At 47.4% G+C, this 24,260-nt stretch overlaps 4 protein-coding genes across 4 annotated transcripts; 1 reads left to right on the top strand and 3 right to left on the bottom strand.

Annotated features, from left to right (window-relative positions):
* Positions 1-3,797: 3,797 nt before the first annotated feature.
* N7478_003691 (alpha/beta hydrolase) lies at positions 3,798-4,592 on the bottom strand (the record flags this gene model as incomplete). Its single annotated transcript, XM_056919905.1, has 1 exon — positions 3,798-4,592. One exon carries the CDS (start codon positions 4,590-4,592, stop codon positions 3,798-3,800), a length of 795 nt encoding a protein of 264 aa, XP_056783063.1.
* Positions 4,593-5,880: 1,288 nt separating this feature from the next.
* Positions 5,881-11,598, bottom strand: pkhB (putative sensor histidine kinase/response regulator; the record flags this gene model as incomplete). The annotated part of the gene is made up of 3 exons (XM_056919904.1): positions 5,881-6,171; positions 6,229-6,342; positions 6,403-11,598. The coding sequence occupies 3 exons, from the start codon at positions 11,596-11,598 to the stop codon at positions 5,881-5,883; spliced, it is 5,601 nt and encodes a 1,866-aa protein (XP_056783062.1).
* A 3,336-nt stretch (positions 11,599-14,934) lies between these two features.
* N7478_003689 (putative sensor histidine kinase/response regulator) lies at positions 14,935-22,120 on the top strand (the record flags this gene model as incomplete). Its single annotated transcript, XM_056919903.1, has 3 exons — positions 14,935-17,930; positions 17,990-19,177; positions 19,237-22,120. 3 exons carry the CDS (start codon positions 14,935-14,937, stop codon positions 22,118-22,120), a joined length of 7,068 nt encoding a protein of 2,355 aa, XP_056783061.1.
* A 1,601-nt stretch (positions 22,121-23,721) lies between these two features.
* Positions 23,722-24,039, bottom strand: N7478_003688 (uncharacterized protein; the record flags this gene model as incomplete). Its single annotated transcript, XM_056919902.1, has 1 exon — positions 23,722-24,039. The coding sequence occupies one exon, from the start codon at positions 24,037-24,039 to the stop codon at positions 23,722-23,724; it is 318 nt and encodes a 105-aa protein (XP_056783060.1).
* Positions 24,040-24,260: the final 221 nt, after the last annotated feature.

Here is a 24,260-nt window from a genome sequence, read left to right as displayed (position 1 = left end):
AGGTTAAGTGGACGATGGGAATAATCCAAGTGGTGAAGTGATGAAAGTGTAAGTGGATGTTATACTTCTAGTTGAAGTGTGATGAAGCAATATCAAAAGATGATCAATGGACTTAGGGCTGTTGCAATCGAGGCAGCTTGAAGAGATGAGAAAGGAAGAGGAAGAGGAATCAGGACCACCCGACCAAACGAGGGAATTTATAGACTTTGACGGAGAGTCTTCCCTCCGGCGGGGGTCCCTCGTCGTGACGAGGGAGGCGAGGAAGGGGCAAGGATAAGATGGACCCGGACGAAAGCCATTGGACCAAACGAGAGACTTGGACTCGCACCCCTCCTGTGTATCTCCCAATCCCCGGCCTTCGGCTGCACCTCCTTCTCCGTATCTGCCCGCCGATTCGTCTCTTGGACCGCCCTGACCCCGCTCCGGGTGGAAATCGAGCGTGTCTGGGCCAGGATGCCATTCCCGTTCAAGGTTTCCGCTCTCCCGTGGCGGCCCTCCCTCCCAGGATCATCGCCCTTAGTCTACGTAGTCCCCCGGAATGGTGTGATTGTTTTCTCTGGGTCCGAGCGGAGACCTCTAAAATATCTTATCCAAGGAAAGAGAAAAATTGGCTATGAGGTGGGGGTGCAATGAGGGTTTTGGGCCATAAGGTGTAGTGGAGTGGAGGGGAGGAAGGAAGTATAAAGATGGGACCTGGCTCCCTCACAATTTTCCATCTCTTTTGCTTTTTTGCCCCTTTTCAACATTTCCCCCACCTTCCTTTTCCCTCCATTTATTCTCTTTTATCTTTTTTCTTTTATCATACCCCTCCTCCATGGTTCTAACTTTTGAAATTCGGTGGCTGGGAAGGTGGATAGTCGATTCGGGGATCGTTGATTCGCCTGCCGGTTGAGCTACCGAAATGAGCTGTGAACTACACGATGAACCGGTATGACATACCAATCTGCCCCAAACTTACCTGATGTTACCCTTGGTCCGATTTTGGATACTGACTATGTGTTAGGTTCGTTATATTTGTCCTTCTACCTCCTCATAATAGACCGTGTTGAGAAATGGGTTTCTTTTGCTGCACATCAGTCCTTGCAGGAGATTCAAGAGCCGCGAACTTTCCCTTGGACCCAAATAACCCGTCAGACAGTGAGAAAGGAAAGAAAAAGGAAATGTCTTACTGCCTGACATCATCTCAAATTCAAGCACCCAAAAACTCAAAAACAGGCCACTCCAGGCATCAAGGACATGGCAAGGTCACACGGAATGGAGATCCATAAGATTTTGGACATCACTGCATGGCCCGATGAACCGTGGAGAAACCGGCAATGGCTCCCAACCCGCCGAGACCATCGCCCCCATGTCTTCAGGCGCAAAAGCTGGGAACCAGAATCATCCTTGAAGCCAAGTGCAAAGAAGCAACCGTGTGACGAATGTATTCAGCTCGGGTCACGGAAATCCGCGCACAAAAAAGAACAAAAGAAAAGGAAAAAGAAAATAAATGTTGTCGCAACAGGCTGATCCCTGCGTGGTCGCTTGCCCACCTTGATGCGGCTATTGCTGGCTCATGAAGGCACGAAAAGCCTCCGCACCAGCCCACAAGTGGCTAGGAGAACAGGGAAGAGCAAACAATGCAGCACGGACAAGCGCACTAGACGCCGTGGGAGAGGAAGCAACTCCCCACCCTCCATGCGCAATGTTCGATGACTTGCTTCGTCTCGGGCCATGCGAAAGAGACCGCCTCTGCAGGCCGTCGGCAACACAATTCGAGGAACCACTTGATACTTCGATATCATTGGTTCCAGTGAATTTGCTGACAAGGAAAAATGGCAAAGCCCAAGAGTCAAAAAAGAAATTAATTTTTTTCTTGGGCAAAAAAAACTCGAAAACCTTCGCCCCAGGCCTAAAGGGCTTTTCCACAAGGCACCCATTTGAAAACGCTGATATCCTTGGTCCACAATCGTCTACAATTATTGACAATGCCTCATGGTAATGCGTACACTGCATGTTACTCCGCCTAGTCGTGGTTTTCTCTGCATGCCTTGCAGCCTAACGAATACCAATATGCCCCGTTGACACGCATTCCACCGAATTATACCTTACCACCACCCTCCGATTCTTTTCATTCTATTCCTATTATAATTACCCACGTCGGAAAATCCAGAAAAAACGCCTCGCAGGGATACGCCAATCTAGTACATCCCCCACGCCCGATCTCTGCCTTTTGTCTAGATCAGACATCGGGCATCACAGCCATGACGTGCAGTATACTGTGCACAGTGAACGCCAATCCGAATCAAATACAAGAGCAAAACGTTAACACTACCATTTCTCGCATCGTCATAGCCCCAACCTTTGATTCAGTCACCGGAAGTGATCCGCCCCTCCGTGAGCCTCGCCTCGCTACTCCGGTTCCCGGAAATCTCTAAGATCAGGCTGACTGATCTTCTAGACCCTCCAATTATGAGGCTTGAAACTAGTACATCAGAGTGACCATAGGTTCTCATTGTCTTCGCAATATGCCCAATTATGATTGTCTGGTTGTATAGCTGCACTCTCCTGCACCCTGCACCCTGTCAATGTTGACAACAGAGTTGCATGCGTTACACGAGCCCGTAGTTTTGGTCCGAGGGATTCCAGCCAACTTGTTCTCCACTCACATACACTGACTTGGTCCCTAGTTACTCATTCCCCTCCAGTTTCTCAGCCCATCACCCGCGACCACGTCTGTTGCATCTGTTGCATCGTTTTATGCCATGCTTCTTCCTCTAACCCAATGCCTCGGCCACCCTATTAACCTTCGATCAAAATACCTTAACCCCCAATTTTACGGAGTCGATCACCGTCTCATTCGACTAGAAAGGGTAGGCAGGAGTGGGGTTGAGGCGGGGAATTTATTTTTTCTCTGTCTACGCTTCCTTCACCGCCACATGCAGCGCCATGAGTGGACGGCCGTCATGGCCAACTCATCCTACTTTGCCGTTTCGGGGATCCTTTCTTGTCTAGTCTGCTAATTTTTTATTTATTTTAATTTTTTGCTGGTTTTTGCTGGTTTTTGGGAGGGCCTTTTCTCCCCCTTTCCCTTGGAGATCTACTATCTATGCTACGTCCTGCTGCGTGTCAGAAGGTCTAGTTTGGCAAGCAGGGGATATACCATTGGCATCCTTCTGATCTAGTTATTTTCGGGTACTCACGGTAGTTCCTACTAATTGATATACTAATGCAGAAGACAGAATATAGAAATACAAATTTCCATGAATCATTCCTGTTTCTTGTCTGTCCATGTTCAAATGATGTCTTATCTACCGTAATTTTGGTGACGGTATGGTTACTGTCTCGGGAAATGATCGGCCCCCGAACGCTGTGTTTGTTGCCCCACTGCCCTAAGCTGCCTGAAGTACTTCCTAGAGTACGGATACTCTGAACTATGAACTCCTACCCCTTGACCAGCCCCTTCAATTACATCCTGGAAACCTTGATTTTTTTCTTGATCTTTGACCTACTCCGATAGTAACCGCATTATTTTCTATTTCCAAAGTGCCTATCCTCATCAACAAGACGAGATATCGATACATGAAGTCACCTCCCGAGGTCATAACTTGGAACCTTGCAATAGATCAAAAATACATACCTCTTACAAGTCTCTCTAGATTTTCTGTAAATTTAAGACAGATACAAATTATCAGATCTAGTGAATAGATTTCAGCAATTGACAATTTTAGCACTGTACTTTACCATTTTAAATTTTGGTCTATAACCTTGAGACTACATGTAGTTCTGGAGGTATACCCGTCCGACTAATCTAGCACTTATAAACTCAAGCCCCCGGCCACAACATCCACAACAATCTGTTGAATAATGTTGGCAAGCTCTTCCGGTTTCGTAATCGTGGGACAGTGACCAGTATCAAGCTCAAAAGTCCTAACCTTACGCCCAGCAGCCTCCATATCCTCCACAAACGCTTTCTGATACGCCATAGGCATCAAAGCATCAGGTGGAGTCTGAATATAAGACACTGGAATATCCCGCCAGGCACAGTACTCCAAAGGCTGGTGAAAGGATTTTCCGCTCCAACGCCCTAGTCCCTGTAGATAGATGTCCAGATCTTCCTCTGAAAGTCCAGTGCCAACCATGCCTTTCGAATCTCCAGGAATACATGTACCATCTTCAGCAAAGTCAAACAGAATAGGAACATACCCTGCATGTCCCTTTTGCTCCATTGTCCCAGTCACCGATTGACCTTCTTGCAGTACATGTGCACAGATATAGACTAGTTCAATCACACCTCCGGGTAGGCCTTGATTTTTACGAGTTTCAACACCTAGGCCTGCGAGGGCATTGGTACCGACTTGGCCTCCAAATGAATGCATGAGGATAACCAGGTACCGGCCTTTATCGGCTAGTTCGGTGACTAGTTGGCGGATGAGAGCTGTATCTGTGTATAGATCTGCTGTTGGGGGTCGTGCTCCGTTCATGGTTGTGAGTTGGGGGAGGTGGACGGTGAGGTCTTGTTGAGATTCCAGAATGGTGCAGAATTTGGCGTATGATTCTGGGTAGTGCCAGGCACCCCCGATGAAGACGATCTCGGGCTTTGGAGCAGACATGATTTGAGTAAAGAATTGAAAATAGTAGAATAGGTTTGAAGAGCGATTTTGATGAGAACAGATGTGAAAGATGAAAGGAGAGGAGCGGAGTATACTTCTTAAATACTATTTAGGTGGGTATAGACCAAAGGTTGTGGCCTTCTTGAGACATGATTTTCTACCTAAAGGGTATTGAAACAATATAGATAGATTGATTACTGAAGTGATCGGTCTTGATCATATAGTGCGAAGAGGATGATCTCTGCCTATTTAAGTGGATTTCTCGATTAAATAGGCTTAGCGCAGTTCCACGAGACGGAAATCCCCCAAGTCTGCGGAGTGTGACTCGAAGAAGCTGCGTCGAAGTTGACAACTTGAAGGCGTAGGGGGAAGAAGGCATGACTTGAAATACAGTCGCTACGTGTCACTACACAGAATGTCAAATATGTAGATTAATAATATAGAATATGTTGTAATTATAGCTTCTTGATGCCGCACGATAAGAACCCTCTCCTCGAGAGGAAAGGGGGCGACAGTTATTATGTTGACAGATACAGATTCAGAAGATAGAGAAGTCCACAGGTGTCGTTAAGCGCTCGTAATCTGGTATCAAAGTTGAAAAGACAAGAAGAGAAGGGAAAGTAAACAATAAGAAACTCCCAGCAACAGGCAAGCAATGACCCCGTGTTCCTTAATCTGTTGCCATAAAAGGAAACGCAAACCATGAACCCCAACCAATGCGATCGTGCGCAGAGGGTATAGTTGAGGTAAGGGAGGAAAAGAAAAGAAAATCAATAATACAAAAGTCCAACATAAAAGAATGCTGGATACATGCAGTGGTGGCTCAATGCCCAACGCAGATAGATGCAATGCTAGTCTCAGGTGAGATCTTAAGAGATTTTGCAATGCGACGAGGAGCGGGAATTGCCCCAAATTCAGTAGCGCCGTAAAAAGATATGTGTCTTTATGAGATCCCATATTCTCACAAACCCCTTCCTTGTTCCCATGTAACGAGAAAACCCCCCCCCCCCCCCCAAAAAACCGGGAGGAGTGGAAGAGAAAAATACACCGCTTGCACCGTAGACCGTAAAAAAGCCAGAGACCGTGAACCGTGAACCGTGAACCGTGAAGCCGCTCGATTGCGAAGTGAATTTATAAGACGAAAGGCGGAACGAAGGAGAAGAAGGAAAAGACTCAAGAGGGCGAATCTCAAGTGGAGTAACAGCAGGATGATTGCCCATCGAGAGAACTCGTATACTGGGGAATTAGGACATCACGTTGGATATCAAAGCGTAGGATAGTCCCAAAACTAGCGGCGACTAGTAATTTGGGGATTAGCAGGATGCAACCGATCTCGAAGAAGAAGCAAAGGCTGATGGGTATCGAGAAGGCCCATCATCATCTTCCCTAATTCGTTATGCTTGATAGGTTTCGTGACATAGTCATTGAAGCCTGCCTGTGCAGCGTTTTCAATTTGATCTGTCATCGCATTGGCCGACAGAGCCATGATAGGAATTTGCGGGTAATGGTTCTTCTGCTCCCAGCCACGAATTTCTCGACAAGTGTCGTATCCGTTCTTTATGGGCATTTGGATATCACACTGTGTTTGGGATTAGTCACATTCAAGTCTAGCATGGGAAGATACGATCAGTCTTACAATAATAATAGAAAAGTAACCAGGCTCTTTGGAAAAGACCATGTCAACCGCCTCTTGTCCATTGGACGCAGTTTCTGACATCAACTTGATCTTATCAAGATATTTCAACATAACCTGAAGATACCGATTAGGAGATGTCGTGAACTAGAAAAGGAGGGCCAAAAAATAACTTACATCGCGATTGGTCTCGTCATCTTCCACAAGCAAGATGCGGTACCCTTTATTACCGAGACGTTCTTTGACCATTTTGGAAACAGTCTTGAAGTTGTTGTTGATCTCTCGGGCCATATCCTGATTGCGGTCTTTGCTAAGCTCACGTTTGCTCTCAGGATCAAAGATGGTAGAGAAAGCAGACGGCTTGACAGGCTTAGGCACAATGAAGACTTTCTTCCCCGAAGCAGCCATCTCTTTGACGCGGGTGCTGATTTGACGCTTCTGGTACAAATCTGATATTATCACAACCACAGGTGCGGAGCTCGAGTCTAACGCCGACACGTGCTGAATGACATCTAAAATGTCATCAGTCGCAGGCAAATTGAGTACCAGATGCGTGCACTGTTTATCCGTGCCAGACTGCATTGTGTCCTTCCATTCATCGACATCAGACAAAGCCGTGATAGTGTACGCAATCTCATGTGGCACAACTTGTCTGATGTGTTGCTTTGTGGCCCTCCGAGTATTGTCAAGCGGGCACAATATGGAAATGTGGAAGGGACCTTGTGGGGGAACAATTCCACCTGATGCTGAAGGCACATTGCTGGGGACATCGGTTGTATTGAGCTGTGGTGGAGGCATCCGAGCAGGACTAGGTTGCCGAGGTGTTATATTTGTGGCGCTGTCTGTGTTGCCAAGACCTAATGACGGAAGCTGTGCAGTAGCAATATCTGGTGTTGGAAGGGCTGACGAGGCTGGGGAGTCCAATCCAGGCGACAGGATTGCGGGATCTTGCAGTTTGGGATCAAATGGTCGCAAGGGTGCCAGTGAATACTGGTCGTAAGATGTTGTTCTGGACGTTGCTGGCCGTCTGGAGGCACTTGAGGCCTGGCGGAGTAACGTTGACCTCTCATTTGGCGATGGAGGAGGTGGGGCATCAACTTTCACATTAAAGGAAAACTTGGCTCCTTTACCTTCCATACTGCTGGGGGTAAGTTTGCCTCCATGCATTTCAACAAGTTGCTTCGATAAGAATAACCCGAGACCGCTGCCCGCGTTTTGCTGGGATCCATTCTCACCAATTTGACTGAACCGTTGCATGAGCCGTTCTGCATCTGCCGCGCTGAACCCCTTACCAGTATCCACAACATCAAAGTTTAGGAAAACTTCGGTAGGCTTAATGTTTGCTGCATCGTTGCGGAATAGGTTGCAACAAATGTAAATTTCGCCCTGTGGTGTGAATTTGACGGCATTTCCAACCAGATTGATGAGAATTTGACGAATTCGGAAACGGTCTCCAATAACCATTGAGGGTACATCTGCGTCCATAAGATAATTGAGCTCAAGGTTCTTGTCAATCGCTCGGGAGGCAATGGTATCAATCACATCTTCGATCATGGACCGAACATGGAACCAGGAATTGACCAACGACATCTTGCCAGCCTCGACACGGGAAACATCTAGAATGTTGTCGACTAGTTCTCTGAGGTTGGTGGAGCTGTTCTGAATAGTATCAAGCATTCTCCTTTGATCACTGTCCACTTGTGTGTCCAGAATGAATGGAATGGTGCCAAGTATTCCATTCAGTGGTGTTCTGATCTCGTGAGACATGTTGCTGAAAAATTTGGTCTTGGATTCCATCTGGTGATTGAGCTGGCTCATTGCTTTGTTGAGCTCCCGCTCGAGATTCTTCCGGTCGTTGATGTCGGTACAGGTACCGTACCAGGATGCTTCTTCACTGCCAAAGCTACTCGTTTCCACACGAACTAAACGAACCAAATGCCATCGGAAATCTCCTCCCCGGGAACGGAGACGAATTTCAGTAGAGTAAAAGACGCGACCATTCTCGTCCTTTTGGAGTGATGCAACGCCACGACTGACAAGGTCGTCTAGCGCAGATGAGACACCATGTACTTCCGAAGGGTTTCGATTATGACCTCCCTCCGTGGCAGCAATTTCATTCAAATCTTGGCTTCTGGTTGAAGAGAGTCCACCGCATTTCTCTAGATCGTCTGGATGGACATGCTTAGCAAACCCGAGGTCTAACGCTTCTTGGAGCTCTTGCCCTGTATACAAGTTCCATTGTTCATTGACAAAAATCAGACCTCGGTTCTCAGTTGCCTCGAACACAACTTGAGGGATCGAATTCGAGAATGCGCGATATTTTGCATCAGTCGCAAATTTCTCCCTCTCCTGTGTTGCCTTCAGCTCAGCAATATGCTGTTCATGGATATCAAGGAATGATCCAATCCAATACAACACCTCGCCAGTGGCAGACAGCAGCGGGTTGGCGCGAAAGATGAACCAGCGGTAGGCTGTCTCATCATTGAATCTTTTCACGCGAACTCTTTCAGTAAACTGCGAGCCTGTTCGTAAAGCATTTTCCCATTCGCTAGAGACATGATCCCGTTCACTGTTGTGGATGTTCTGCCACGGATCTCGCATTCTATGTTCTTGGGGCTTACTTCTCCTATACGCATCAAACTTGGCGTTGGTCCATATTACCTCACCACTCTGGGGTTTAGCCAAGAATAGATGTAGAGGAATAGAATGAAGCATCAGTTGTGCGATAGTGTCAGAAAATGGGCGCGATTCTCTTTGAAGCTGGTTGTAAAACGAGTTTGTTGACGCCTGACGTGACGAGGGCTGTGTCGGGGACACAGCAGATGGTGGTTTCATCTCCTGCAATGGAGATGCAACAACAAGGACTGGGTCGTTGGCGCCCATCTCTTCGAATTTGGGCCCATTTCCACCAACGTTACCGGGAGAAGGAGGGTTTGATGCTACAATCTTGGCCTTGGACTTGGACTTGGGAAGCCGTTGTCTATATTGCGATCCATTGTCTCGGGGATGCTTTGGATGCTGAACGGTAAAATAACTGTCCGTGGTATCGCGGGCATGCACAGCAGGGGAGATAGTTGCGGATCCAAGGCCTGTATGACCAATCTCGAACCCAGGGGTCCCAAAACTTGAAATAGCGGGGCTGAACTTGGTTGATGAGCGATCACTTGGACTGGTCACGCTAGCTCGGGCTGATACTGAACTGTCATCACCCACAAAATAGCTTGTATGACTACTGAGTCCGGCAACAAGTTCCAGCTCGCTGCTCGCATCAGAGAAAGTGCCTCCGAGTCCCAGCAAATGGCCATACCGTGGCGTTTCAACCTTTGAAGTTAATTGTCGCTCCAGCTGACTGTATTGCTGGGCCAGGCAAAATGAAGTTGTCAAATGAGGCATGAGATCCGCAAGAGATCTGCGAAGGTTTGGCGGGTAAGGTACAATTGTCGACAGAAGTGAAATAATGGCGACAGGGAATCTCAGTGTTACTGGTGAGGCGTTTGTAGAGCGGCCTTGGTGTAGGAGCGGAATGTGGATAATTGTTTTAGACTCGTCAATGCCAATGGCCTCCGGAGGATTTGTGGTGGAATAGTCATGGGCAGGTGGATGCTTTTCAAAGGCACCTTCATCCACAGTGTGGTTCGTGAAAAAGGGATCTTGGTCCGCATGTGTCCTGGGAGCTGGAGATGGAGCTGGGGACTGGGACCAAGGTGATTGAGGGGTTTGCTCATATTCGTCATAAAATTGCAGCCCGAGGGGAAGATAGGAGCTAGCGCCTTGGTGTGAAGCATCTCCTTGGGTTGCGATGGTCGCGTTGGGTGCTTCACTACCTGGTGTAACCTGAACTGTCTCTAGCGGGCTCTGGGCTGGCTTCTTGAACGTTTGGTTAGAGTTTTCGGAATATTCGCGGGTGAGTATCACAGGGCTAGTCCGGCCAAACAGCTTTACTACGCCGGTTCGCTTGATGAGAGGATCTGTCTCAACCTCCAGCGGCCGGGTCAATGGGAATACTGCTTGTCGTATGGAGTCCGTCGTACCAAAGGCAGTTTCATTGGGCGCGATTTGAGGTTGCTGTGGTCGCTGGCTAGTAGAGGAGGATTTGACCTCAGTAGGTCCTGACTTTCCAGCTATACGAGCATGCTTTTTCTCTAATTTAATGCTGTTTGACTTTGATAGCTGAGCTCGATCCACGTCACCGGTCTGCTTTTTGCCATGGCCGAACCCTGCAAAGGAGTGGCGTGATGACAATGGAGGACGAATTGAGGCGTTCCCCAGAGGTTTCGAGCTGGAGACCGATGATTCGGTTACTTTTTGAAATGCCTCGTTGTTAAAGTTTCGTGCCACCGGAGTTTCCGGGGGCGCATCATCATTATCATTAGTTTGCTGGAAAGAAGGTTTTCGAGAATCCTGCGCTGATGTACTGCCGTGTTGATTGAAAACTGCTTTCTGGCCCCATGGTACATTCTCCAGATCTGTCGCATCACCAGGAATCGCAAGTGATATACGTTCGGCGCCATAATCCTTTTGTAGTATATCAATAAGGTTCGTCCACCATCCATCCAGTCCCGCATCCGCATTCAGTTTCAGCGTCAGATTATACAGATTGGGACTAGGAAATTCTGGGTTGTCATCCGTGGCGTTATTATAGGGCGCGAAGAGATCTGGAAGACAGGTCTTTTGCTGTGTAGGAATGAGGTTTCCCTCCGGCGATTGAGATCTCGAGCGTGTCTTCTCAGGAAGTTTTAGTCGGAATTGACCCTGGTGTCCTGTTGGCTCGAGGTGTGTATTTGCGGGATTCTGGATTCTGGGGAAAGGATAGGAAGGTGTTTGACCTGTCGGTGGGTTCGGGGAAGCGTTTTCGATTGCTTTGACAGTTCCTCCAGAGCCGAGTGAGCCGGAGGAGAGTTGAGAGTTTGCGGTGGGAATGTCTGCCGTAGTTGTAGTTGATAGGCGTCGTTTCCTCGGCGTCTCATTCGGATTCCCAGGGACTTGGGGTGGTGGGGCCTGTTGTTGTTGCATTTGTTGATATACCAACAATTCCTCCATCTGTCTCCGCAGTTCCTTTAATGTTTGTGAGCTCCGACCTTGGTCCTCATGTCGCTCTGTTGCCGATCGTGTATCCTCCGTGATCGGTGTCAAACTGGCAGTCTGCTCCGCTGAATCTCCGCGCGAGAATCGGGGTTTGCGGGCCTGTGTTTTTGTTGTACCATCTACCCCCAATATGGGATCTTTCGGTTTTCCTGTAAGATCGTGATCCAGAGGAGAATAATTCGGCGACCGGGGGTGTTGGATATGTGGCGGCTGCGGTATAGCAACGGTGGACACGGTCTCTGTGGGTGATGGGAATGGAGGGCTTCTCCTGCTATGTACGTCACCCATTTTCCTCACACCGAGGCAATTCAATACTCCTAGGCGAGGACGATAGCGCAGGGACAGGGTAAGGCGATCATTTCTCGGCCACAACGGTCGGGGGCGAGTCGTGGTAGATTTGTGGCTAGGCGCAGTCGGGTTTCGCACGATCGCTGGGAAAACGGACTACCAGAGAGGTGAAAAAGGAAACGGACACGGGAAAAAAAAATAAAGAAGAAAAAGAACAATAGCTAGGCCGATTTCCAACTTCCGAAGAGAAAAAAAAAAATGTAAAAAAAGGTGAGATGAATAAACCTTCAGGCGGTGTATAGGCCCTTAGGGCCAACGAGAAATTCGTGGGATGAGGTTAGAGGTTGAGTCAAGGTGTGTTGTGTGTGTGGTTTGAGGGGGAGATGATCGGGATCGAGGGAACCAGAACAGGAGTGACTCTTGGAAACTGGCGTCAGTACCCGCCAGCCCATTGCTTGGATCGACCTAGGAGTGGATTAGAAGGAAGCAAAAAAGTGGATTTTGCACATTGAATGGTTTTCTCTGGGGGGGTGGTTGGTTATGACGTAGAGATGGCCCTGACCCTGGGTATAAGGTGAATGAATAGTACTACAATAACACCTCCAGGGCTACAAAATGGAAATGGAGAAACATCACAATATAAAAGATTTAGGACATTTGCACCGGTTTAAAATGAGCATCTTTATGGGAATAGAAACAATTCATCTGATGTATATCTAAACCTTACAACCATACTGGCTAATCAACAAGCCACATCGGTGAAGTTTACCCACGAGCGGATGACCAATGTCTCTAGACGTCATCTTACAGGTGAAAACTACTATGTCTGTGCACTGGAGATGTCCCGAAGACGTACAAAGCATACGGAACCATACGATACGGGAGAACAGAAGAGTTTTATCTCCGACTAACTATACTATACTCCGTAGGACTGTGGATATACGGGTGTACTATAGGTTGTTAAACCCATGGTATTGTATCTTTCCCCGAGAGTAAGAGCCTGGCTGATAAACCTCCAGGAATAGATGAGGACTATTAATTTAGACTGTGACCGGAGTCCTTTCTGTATCCCATAGTCGATATATAGTGTAATCAATGGCAGCCTGCCGATCAGTGTACTATAGATACCCCTGAAGCCCACCCGTTAGTGAACCACCATATGGAAACTATCTCCGTGGTTACTAGCTTTCAAGGCATCTACGATTTGGGAATGTGAGGATCCCTCTGAGTCCTGGTCTAGACCGTCTATAACACTGCTGCGACAAGACTTACAGGTACTCACTTCCAAGGCTAGTAAGGGGGAATATGGTCGATCACTGCCAGCTTCCCACTTCCCGCATGGGTGATGCAAGCCACCCCTGGCGCATTAGTTCGGGTTTCTAGAAAACTAGAATAACGGTCTAAACTCTGGGGGAAAAAAATAGAGAGAAAGAAAAAAGAAAGAAAAAAGAAAGAAAAAAATCATTCCAAAGGGTTAAACCCAATCAATAGCCGTGTCGAAAAGCCCCGTCCTATTCTGTTTAAAACAAGGCGATCAACCTAATGTGGCGCACTGGGGACCACTATAAACCCGCTTCTTCTTTGCCCCTTTCGGAATGGAGTGGACAAGAGCCCCCCTCTCTTGGAAGCGCCCAATCCCCTCTTTTCGTTGACACGACGACGATCTGTCAGTTGTGCAGCGTCACTTGATCACTAGAGATGTACTTTGCTTCGTCACTGGGTATGTACATCGTACATATATGTGGGCCGTTGTGAGCCGTGAGTCGGCACGATTCTCGCGGCTTGAGGGAAGCCTGAGATAGTCTGGTGATTTTCTATCAAGTCTCCTGAGATGATAATGGGGAGTGGAGGTAAGAAAAATCAACGGAGATACCTAGCAAATTTACAAATAGGATAAAATAACATAATCATTGAAAACAAACGCCAAATGCCCTGCAAACCCCGACCGTATGCACACTACGTCATTCGCTGAATCTCGGAATCCTATCCAGCGTTTTAGTGTGTTTAGTGGCTGAACCGGGAGAAGCAAATCTGCGACAAGCTTAGGTGTACTTAAAGGGCATTAAGGCTTGTCAGCTTAGCGGTGATTGGTCCACCCAGCTAGAGTCAGCACAACTAGGGGCTACGCTAAGTTCAGTCAGACGATTTTGGCCCGAATCCCTTCGACTAAGCCGTGTGGGCGCACATGTGGTGTCAGCCGATACACTAACTAACCTTTCGCAAGCTTAGAACACTTGTTCTTTGTATATTAAAGGGGGGTAATTAAGCGACTGATGGATTCGAAAGGGTTTCAAAATCGAGATGGCGTCGAATTAATTGACAATGATAAAGACTCGGACACATGCACTATGTATATATTTTGTGAAAGACGGGAGTCTTCAAGTTCAATGCACCACTGTCAGGTTACTGGAGTATATCCATTGTTGGCACGGAGGTACATCGAGGTTATAGCCAAGACTTAGTAGGAGTCCGTTTCTCTTCAAATTAATATACGTATCTTGTAGGTAAGCATACCTAGGTAACTATGGGGTTTTCATGCCAGGTGCAACGGGCAACCGTGGGGGCTGTTTGGGATCGATGTGTATATATAGAGGTCTGATATAAGGCTAGATATGCGTCCTCGATGTCCATCCATCTTTGGCGGGTGGAGTTTGTCAGACTTACATGGTACTGGTCCACGCCAGAACTTGTGCATTTGAATTTGGCCTTAATGTGGATCATAGTACATGGCAGGTGGCTATATATGGGTGTTTCTTTTCTTTTCTTTTTCTACTAGGGTCTTGTGCTCCATCACAAAAAGTTCGTTGTTTCGATATAATGCAAACCGTTCGCATTGAAATAGACAATACTAATTCAGTAGACCAGTAATCCCCTTTCTATCATTCTCAGCCTCGAAAATCACCCCATATACCATCAGATGTAGTATATTTAAAGTCACTCCAATGCTCCTTTTCCCGTCCTTTGTCCAGATACCGTAAAATAGATTATCCGAGGTTGTCCCACTTATCCCGTGGATCATGAACATTTGAAGTGCTGGTCATTTTATATCCTCATCTAATTTCGACCCCAGGGTTTTCTTGTGATCCTTTTTCTGCAGGTGTGCCGGGGCCTGTGACCTCTCTCCACTTTACACGACCCCCCTGGACGCTGCGTGCGAGTTCACGTTGGGGGCTATTTTTTTCTCCGTTTTATTATTAGCTCCGCTTTTGTCCTCCATGTCTGTCCCGCGATTCCGTTTCACTTAACTCACGGAGTTGGACCGCAAACAAGCGCTTGTCCTCGTTTGAATGGACCTAAGGCAGAAAACATATACAACTCCCTTTGCTTATCTTTGCGATGGAGGAAAGCCACTTCCTGAGCGACGACCTGCCGCTCCCTCCCACCCGTTTACTTGAGCGCCTGGGCCACTTGCCGGGTTATACTTGGGACCAGTCCGTTGAGCCCTTCCATTCCACTTACAACCATTGGCACATTTCAGGATTCCGCCATCATGCCGAGTCGGATCTATCCACCCCCATCGCGACATCCTCCGGTCCCGCATCTTCCGGTCCTTCTAGCTTTACTCGATTTTCCCCCCGCACCGAGACGCGGCCGTCTGCTCGAGGTTCAAACCGGAGGTTCAGTGTGAGTGAGACAAGTAGTGAGTTTTCACTCTCACGCGGTGGCGATCAAGACCCAGTATGGATTCCGGTTATTGCCCGTGTTTCAACAAACTTCATTCGCCTTGAGCGCGAGTTTCATATGCTCAGGTCGATTGTGCAATCGTCTGATCCCGACTGCAACCACACCATCCGTCCAATTGATTTGATACGACTACCAGCCGATCCTGTGGATGGAGGAAACCTGCTAGTGGCCATCTTCGAGTCCCCTGGTCACGACAGACTACGCGATCTAGTTACGTTTGGCCCTGCATCTTTTGTCGCAGGAAGCAAAGGTGATCAAAACATGACGCCAAATGAACAGGTAGACCTACCTGCATTTTTCGATTTCGCGATTGGCGCGTGCGATTGCCTGGAAATATTGCATTATGGCATGAAGACAGTCCACGGAGAAATCCGAGGGGATGCATTTCATTTAAGTCGCGAAATGGGCACAGTCAAGCTGGCAAACATGGGGAATGGGGCGCGTTCATTCGATAATGTGCTTAGTGAAGGTTGGTCCTCTGTCTCTCGGGAGCTTGGTGCTAAGTACAAGCTGCAATTTATTGCACCCGAACAAACTGGGAGGATGCCGACAGAACCGGACAGCCGTACGGACATCTACGCCCTTGGTCTTTTCTTCTGGTCCATGCTCGTGGGGAAGCTCCCTTTTGAGGGAAGCGACCCCGTTGAAGTTGTACAGAACGTGTTGAGTAGAAAGTTGACACCGGTCTCTGCAAAGAGGATGGACGTTCCGGATGCACTTTCAGCCGTAGTCCAGAAGATGACGCAGAAGGTGGTGCATGACCGGTATCATACGATTTCCTCCGTCAAGCGGGACTTGCTCGAGGTAGCCAAATTACTGGGCGATGGGGACAGCGAAGCCCTTAATAAGTTCAAGATTGCCCAGCGAGACGTGTCATCATTCTTTACTCTTCCCTCTAGAATGATCGGCAGACAAAAGGAATACGACACCATCATCAATACAGTTGAGAAAGTCAACAAACGCCAGGTGACTGCATCTGCAAAGGCCTCCTCCCAGAGTCCCGCAACGGCTCACGCCATTGCTTCTAATTCTTCAATCTCCGAGGGCCGCGTGGATAGCTTTGATATCGCTTCTATTTCCAGTGACTCAGCATGTTCTTTTCAGTTACCACCACGAACTGGGTCCAATGCTACCCAATACCATATTGCGCATTTCAACACCCATGACTCCGTCGGTAGCAATGATTCGACTCCTCCACCCGCGAGACTCAGCCAAACTTCAGCGGGCCCAGACTTTGGGCAACAGACACCTGTGCCAATGAAGAGCCCATCGCATTCTCGATCCTCCCATACTACTGACAGAGATAGTCATCCTTCTGCCGGCACCAACACACCTAGCCAGCTATCTACCCATAATTTCAGTCAATCAGAATCATTGAATTCCCTCACAAAACAGAAAACAGGCGCAAAATACCGCCGCAACGGACGATGCGAGGTAATAACAATCAGCGGTACTCCCGGGATCGGCAAGACCGATCTGTTGAACCGCGTGCAGCCCGTTATTCGAAAGTCGGGTTATATTGCGATTACGCGCCTGGACCGTGCTAAGCGGGTACCATTTGAACCGTTTGCCAAGATCTTGGCTAGTTTGTTACGTCAAATATTCTCCGAGCAAGATGTCAATACAAATTACCATAACAGCATTCGATCGGCGCTGCGATCCATGTGGCCTACGCTCTATAAGGTGTTGGATCTTCCAGAGCAGCTCATGGCACCAGGTGCTAAGTATAAACCGTCTCAAAGGGCTCCCATTCCCACACCAGCTCCGAATCAGGAGGTTGGGGAGGTTCATCAAGCCAAACGTCTTCACATTCCATGGATGGACCAAGGCCAGACATCTGCAGACTTTTTCCTTTCAAATGCGGCCTCTAATAATATGCGCCTGATGGACATTTTTATGGAAATTTTGAGAACGCTGTGCCAATTTAAGCTCATCACAGTATGCCTGGATGACCTTGAGTACGCAGATGACGAAACTTTGGAATTGGTCTTGAATATAATTCGAGCAAAGTTACCTTGCGTACTTGTGTTGACGACTCGCGATAATAATGCCCTCCCTGACCAGGTCCGGCCTTTGTTTGAGGTTGAAACGCCGAATATCACACGGATTGTTCTTGAGTCGCTTTCCGAGGATGATGTTATGGAGTTTGTGGCTGCAACAATGCATCAAGAAGCTAACTCGACGCTCACTCCTCTCGCCGCTGTTGTCCAGGAGAAGAGCCAGGGGAACCCATTTTATGTTCGCGTCATGCTTGAAACTTGCTACAGGAAGAACTGTATTTGGTATTCGTGGAAAGATTCGAAGTGGCAATTTGATTTGGATCGCATCTTCACCGAATTTGTGGCGCCCGTCTATGGAGAGGGACTTGGTTTAGGGTTTCTTACCAAAAGACTTCAGGAGATCCCACCGGCTGCGCGAGCCATTATGGTCTGGGGGTCTCTCCTTGGAAGCCCGTTCTCCTTTTCTTTGGTTCAACATATACTGTCCAGCGAGTTCCTTCTTGCCACCGACGACGAAGAAGAGGTGGATCTCACGTCTCCTGGAAATATTACTTTAGTCAGACAATCCGAGGGTGATATGGTGGTTGGGTTACAATATCTTGTTCAAGCCAACCTCTTGAACACTGGAAAGACTGACGATGAATTCAAGTTCGTTCATCCTATTTTTCCTGTTTTCGTTTTAGTAATTTGACTAACACCAATGATAGGTTTGCCAATGACCGGCTTGCACAGGCTGCACTTTCTTTGGGCGAAGGCCGCAATATCGAGAAGATGCATTTTGTTGTTTCACAGGTGTTGATGAAATATTACCATGATCATCGCAGTCGATACTCCATGGCCCACCATGTGGCACTTGCATCGCCTAGAATCAAAGCTCGGGTGAGTCGCAGAATTGACTACCGACGGATCTTATGGGAAGCTGGCCAAATGGCTGCGCAGTCTGGCGCCAGGCCTAGTGCTCTCTGGTACTTCCGACACTGCATTGCTCTTCTCCAGGACAACCCTTGGGATGATACCCACGCTGATGTTTACTACGACGAGACCATGCGTTTGTACATTGCAACAGCTGAGATGTCATGGTCTCAGGCCAAGAGTGACGATGCTCTCAAGCTAATTGATTCTGTTTTTGCTCACGGCAAGGATGCGGTCAGCAAATCAAGAGCTTGGGTTATCAAAGCCAAGATATTCGCTCAATTAGGTGATCATCCTCGCTCAATGGAGGCATTGCTGTCATGTCTCGACGAACTTGGTGTTCATCTCCGGGCACCGACAACATACGAGGAATGCGATACTGCTTTCTTCAAGCTCAAGCACTACCTCGAGTCCGCGAATCTAGATTCTATCATAGAGAAACCTATCAGCAAGGATCCCAACGTAATCACGATAGGGGCTGTCATGGCAGAAGCAATGGCTGTTACATATTGGGACGATGCGTTGACATTCTACCGCATGGCAATTGAGATGATGCATATTCACATTTCCAGAGGTGGATTCACTCAAATTTCAATTGGATGCTCTCATCTTGCTATGATCACCTTGAGCCGCTTCAAGGACATTGAATTTGGAACCAAGCTCAGTGACCTCTCTCTTTCCCTACTTGAACGTTGCCCGGAGTTTTGGACCCAGAGTAGGGGCTCTGTCGTCCATAATCTTTATGTCAGTCACCTCCGTGTTCCTCTTGCGACGACATTACCTGCACTGGAGGCTTCGCTTGAAGCATCGTTTACAATGGGCGATCCGTACATCACCTTGGTTAGTGTTTCGTCCATGGCCATGACAAGGCTTTACCTGGGGCAAGACATGGGTCAATTGGAGACATTTTGTGTTGATACCCCAGAGGATATTCCTCAATGGTCTCGGGACACTCGCGGCGGTGCCAGCATTATCGCTGTTCGGTACGTATTTACTAGAGACATAATTGATGAATATGATTTGAGTGCTAATACCGCTATAGCCAAGTTGCACGCGCACTTCAAGGCAAAACGGACTTCCGATTCCCCGACCGCGTCCTGTCTGATGAGGAGCACCAGACCAGCGCATACATGACATTTTTAGATACCCATGCTAGTAACGTTGACAGACCTAGAGATCTGTATCATGGCCTCTCTTTGATTCCTTTATTCTTGTACGGTCACTATCACAAGGCAGTCCAAGTTGGCAGCGAACTCCTGGACACATCACACAAGCTTTGGTCTATTCGTGTGAGCTACAGCATTTATTTCTATCTCTCAGCCTCTCTTCTCACTCTGCATAATGAATACCCTGCCCAGGGATACCTTGACGGAAAAATGGACATGGTGCTGAAGTACAAGGCGGAGATTGAATTTGCCCGAAACTGTTCCGATGCGAATTATGGGATGTGGTCGTTTATTCTTGATGCGTTGGTTGCCGAAGTTCGAGATGATCACAGCGCTACTATTCAGAATTTCGAGGCTGCTATTGATCATTGTCAAATTCATGGATGGCCGCTTGAGGAAGCTCTTGCGCTCGAGCTCCAAGGCGAGTTTCTCATCCGTCGTGGCGCGAAACGGGCGGCACGCGCTCTTGTGCAAGAATCAATTGCTGCATGGAGCTCTATAGGAGCCACTGGTAAAGCAGCAATGCTTACAGAAAAGCACGAGTGGCTGCTGAAGACCGCAACTTCCGTCAGGGCAGTAGATGTTGGTTGTCAAACACTCGATTCGCTCCTTGATATCACTAGGGATGCTGTGCAAGACGAGACTGTGATACCTTCACAGATTGAGGAAAATGAAAGAAGACAGCGGTGGATTGAACAAAATAGTGTTGCCGCAGAGGAAGCTCCAATGGATATATCGAGTGTTGGACTTGACATTATAGATCTTTCCAGTATACTCGAATCGAGTCAAGTGATGTCGTCTGAACTTCAGATTGAAAAGCTTTTCACGAAAATGCTTGAGATTCTTTTGGAGTCTTGCAATGGTTCCGACTTTGCGGTCATTGCGACAAACTTTGATGATCAAGGATTCGCCATTGCTGCCGCTGCAGATGCCGATAAAGGTCAGAAGTCATATCCTGAAGGTCTTCCATTTGCGGAAACAGAATCTCGGATGGCGCAGCATATCACATACTACGTCATGCGTACACAAGAAGAAGTTCTGGTTCATAACGTTCTCGAAGACGAGCGATTTTCCAACGTCAACGAGGCTTATCTGGCAAACTACCCTCAAGGACGATCTGTGATCGCCTTGCCAATTGTCCAGGGAGACAGCCTACTTGGAGTAATTCACTTAGAAGGAAAGCCAAATTGGTTTACGCAGCGTAATGTGGTGGTTCTTCATTTACTTTGCAATCAAATTGGAATTTCGCTGTCGAATGCTTTGCTTTTCCGGGAGATACGCAAGGTCAGCGCCAAGAATGCATCCATGATCGAATCGCAAAAGCGTGCTCTTGCTCAAGCCCGCGAGTCTGAGCAGAAGGCTAAGGTAGCCGAAGCAGAAGCCAAACATAATGTGAAGCTCAAAGAGGATGCCGCACGAGCTAAATCGATTTTCTTGGCGAATATCTCTCACGACTTACGAACTCCAATGAACGGCGTGATTGGTCTTTCCGAGCTGCTCAAGGGCACTAAGCTGGATAAAGAGCAAGATGACTATGTGGAGTCCATTCGTGTTTGTGCCGATACATTGTTAACTCTTATCAATGATATACTCGACTTCTCTAAATTAGAAGCTGGCAAGATGAAGATTTCCATTGTACCTCTCAATCTCAAGGAAACCATCTCGGAGGTCATCCGTGCACTTCGTTATACTCATCGCGAGAGAGGCTTGCAAACGATCGAGGAGTTGGATCGGGTTCCTTCAGAACTCGTTGTTTTGGGTGACCCAGTTCGCCTACATCAAATCTTCATGAACCTCCTAAGCAACAGCTACAAATTCACACCTAAGGGCTCGATCACCGTGAAAGCAAGGGTTGGGCGCGAATCAAAAGGTCGCGTGCGTTTGGAATGCTCTGTTACCGACACTGGAATTGGAATTCCAGATGAACAGAAGGCTCGTCTGTTCCGACCTTTCTCCCAGGCCGATCCATCCACCGAAAGATCATATGGTGGCAGTGGGCTTGGTCTGAGTATCTGCAAGGCGATTATTGAAGATGTCCTTGGCGGCGCTATCTGGCTAGAATCCGAATCCGGAGTTGGAACCACTGTTACATTCCATTTAGTCTTCAACAAAGCTCCCAAGAAAACGGCCGTGAAGACTGCGTGGTCACAAGAGCTGAGTCAAGCAGAAAGCAAGCAGGCTCCCCGACCCACTGTTCGTGACCTCACCAACATTGCTCGTGATCAGATCCGAGTCTGCATCGCAGAAGATAACCCGATCAACCAGAAAATCGCAGTCAAATTCGTAACTGGGCTCGGTCTCCAGTGCGAAGCTTACAGCGATGGAAGACAAGCCGTGGATGCCTTACGTGCTAGGTCTAGTGAAGGCAATCCGTTCCATATCGTACTCATGGATGTTATGATGCCCACTCTGGATGGATACAACGCGACTCGGGAATTGCGTCGGGATCCCGACCCCAATGTGAATGAGGTTCTGGTGATTGCTATGACTGCCAGTGCTATCGAAGGCGATCGAGAAAAATGCTTGGATGCCGGAATGAACAACTATCTTCCTAAGCCAGTCCGTTCACCAATTCTTAGCGAGCTGCTTGATAGGTATCTCTCTCCTGTGCCGTCTCATCCTCGCACTCGCTTGGCACTTCGAGAAAAGGGGTCCAGAGGAAGTATTGGCCGAGATGCTAGCACGCCAACTAGTATTTCCTCGTCGGGCTCCGAAGATACAACTAAACAACTGCCACTTCGTATATCAGGTAACAAATAAAATTTGTGTACAGAAGGTCAGACGGACAGCGGGGAATGTGAGAGAGAGAGCGCGAGAGAACGAAAATTATACCCGCACAATTGCACTCAATAGAAGGAAAAGGCGTCATGGAATGGTTATTATGCAGCATGGACGAAGATTTTGGATGTTGATATTTCATTGTTTTTTTTCCCATTTCCCTTCTTGGTTTTCTTTCTTCTTTTTTCTTTTTTTCAACTTTCCCTTCAAGCTTTCGCCACTTATGCTTTTATCTGCGTTTTGGTGCTGGGGTTGATCCATTTCTTTCCCACCATCTTTTTCTTAAGTTCCATTTGCGACTTACTTTTTTTGCTTGGTTATTGGATTTATTTTGATGATTGGATTGGCGAACTCAAGCTTTCTGTGTTTTATGATCATGCCGGTCAATATCTCATCTGTCACGACTTTCATGCATGGTGTTATGAATCTTCAGACTGGGTCTGTACAATTTCCACTCGAATGAATCAAACTTTTTTTTTGAAATTTTCTATCTTTAAAATAAACTATACCCGTCTATACTATACTACTCCAACACCGTTGAATAATTTTGACTTCCGGTATACTAAGCTTTGAAGTCATTGAACCGATACTGGCCACAAATCCATCAATATACATGTCATGGCAGAAACAACATTTCTACCTGAGATCGCCGCCATTGAAAATTGAAAAAGTAACGGAATATCAATCTCCAACCCAAGACGTCCAGCGCCATCGGTGCCCAATACACAATATGCATGACAAGTGTCGGTGCTTGATCGGAATCACAGAAACGGTGAACCACATCAAGTCATGCGAGTGAAAAATTTGCAATTCGCTCTATAAAAGAGGAAGTTCTTCAATCTTGCTCCTTTCTTAGTCGTCGTTCTTGATTTCCCATCATGCAAGCACACGACACAGCTTCAAGTCGTACAGAATGCTGCAACTCGACCCAATTCTCCCGAAGCAATCAATTTCCTGCCTGCCACAAATTATCGGACCAGCGAGCTTGTATCAGTTGGAGCTGGGGCTCATGTAGCAATCTTGCTATAGGGCTGCCTTTTCGGGGATCGGGCTGGCATCTTTGGGGCCTTGATAGGTGATTTGCTGTTTCTTGTTGTTATATTGACCATGATTGCTTTGCTGCTTGTGCTTCCGTCAGCTGAATTCTTCTCGAGCCCTGCTGAGAATGTACCTGCACGTACCTATGACGAATACAGATCAGTTTGGAGATGGATAAATGTTTGTTATAGTAGAGGATGCAGACTTGAATTGACGATGACGCAATCCAAGTTTTTGTCGTTATTTTGAAACTTCCTTGAAACATATGAGAGAGTGTGTATCATGAGAGGGAGAAAGAGGAATGCTATTTAGACTTTATAGATCAAAAACATGAAATGTACCTCCAATGAAACAGTAAATGGTCTAAAAGCCTCACGAGAATAGAATAGTTTTCATCCTACTTCTCCAGACTTTCAATTCTAGAACAACGCCAGAAATGCCTTTCGTGTCATCAACATTCAAGTGTATAGTTTCCATGATAGAGCGCAAAGGTCGGAAAATGGGACAAAATAAAAATAAACAACACTTTTGGTCATTTACCGCTATCAAGATTTTGTTGCTGCTTTCTCCAGTTCTTTATATCGCCATTGCAACTGTGCCAACAAGGTCTTATCAGCGGGTGGAAGGGTCCTTCCCTGTTCAGCGAGCTCCTGTTCAGTCTGTTTTAACAACTCCCATCTTTTCAACAGTTTGCCTTGTGCTTCTGTGATGGATGCCAAATTATTATTTTGCGAAGCCACCCGCTCGTCGATTGTAGCGTGATACGAGAGTTTGGCGTGAAAGAGAGCCATCTCCGACTCATCGTATTTCAGACCTTGAGCTTCAGGCATTGTGGAGGTATCCTGGGCGTCCTTGGGGGGCATGGCGACCGTGGCAGAGAAGATAATTAAAAATACTCGATATGTGTGCGGGCTGGTAATATAGAACAGGCTCGAGGCCCTCTAGACGACGTATTGCAAAATGAGTATAGGGTGGGCGGGGCATATGTTCACGATGCAAGTATATATGAGGAGGCCGGGAGGCAGCGAGCCATGGAGGAAAAGAAGGAATAAATCCGGACGCGATTTAGGCGAAGGAGAAGCCC

The sequence above is a fragment of the Penicillium angulare genome (genome assembly GCF_028827245.1).
Source record: "Penicillium angulare strain IBT 27051 chromosome Unknown utg000003l_segment0_segment0, whole genome shotgun sequence".
Classification (NCBI taxonomy): domain Eukaryota; kingdom Fungi; phylum Ascomycota; class Eurotiomycetes; order Eurotiales; family Aspergillaceae; genus Penicillium; species Penicillium angulare.
The sequence above is the reverse complement of the archived record's forward strand: the minus strand, read 5'-3'. Positions and strand labels throughout refer to the sequence as shown.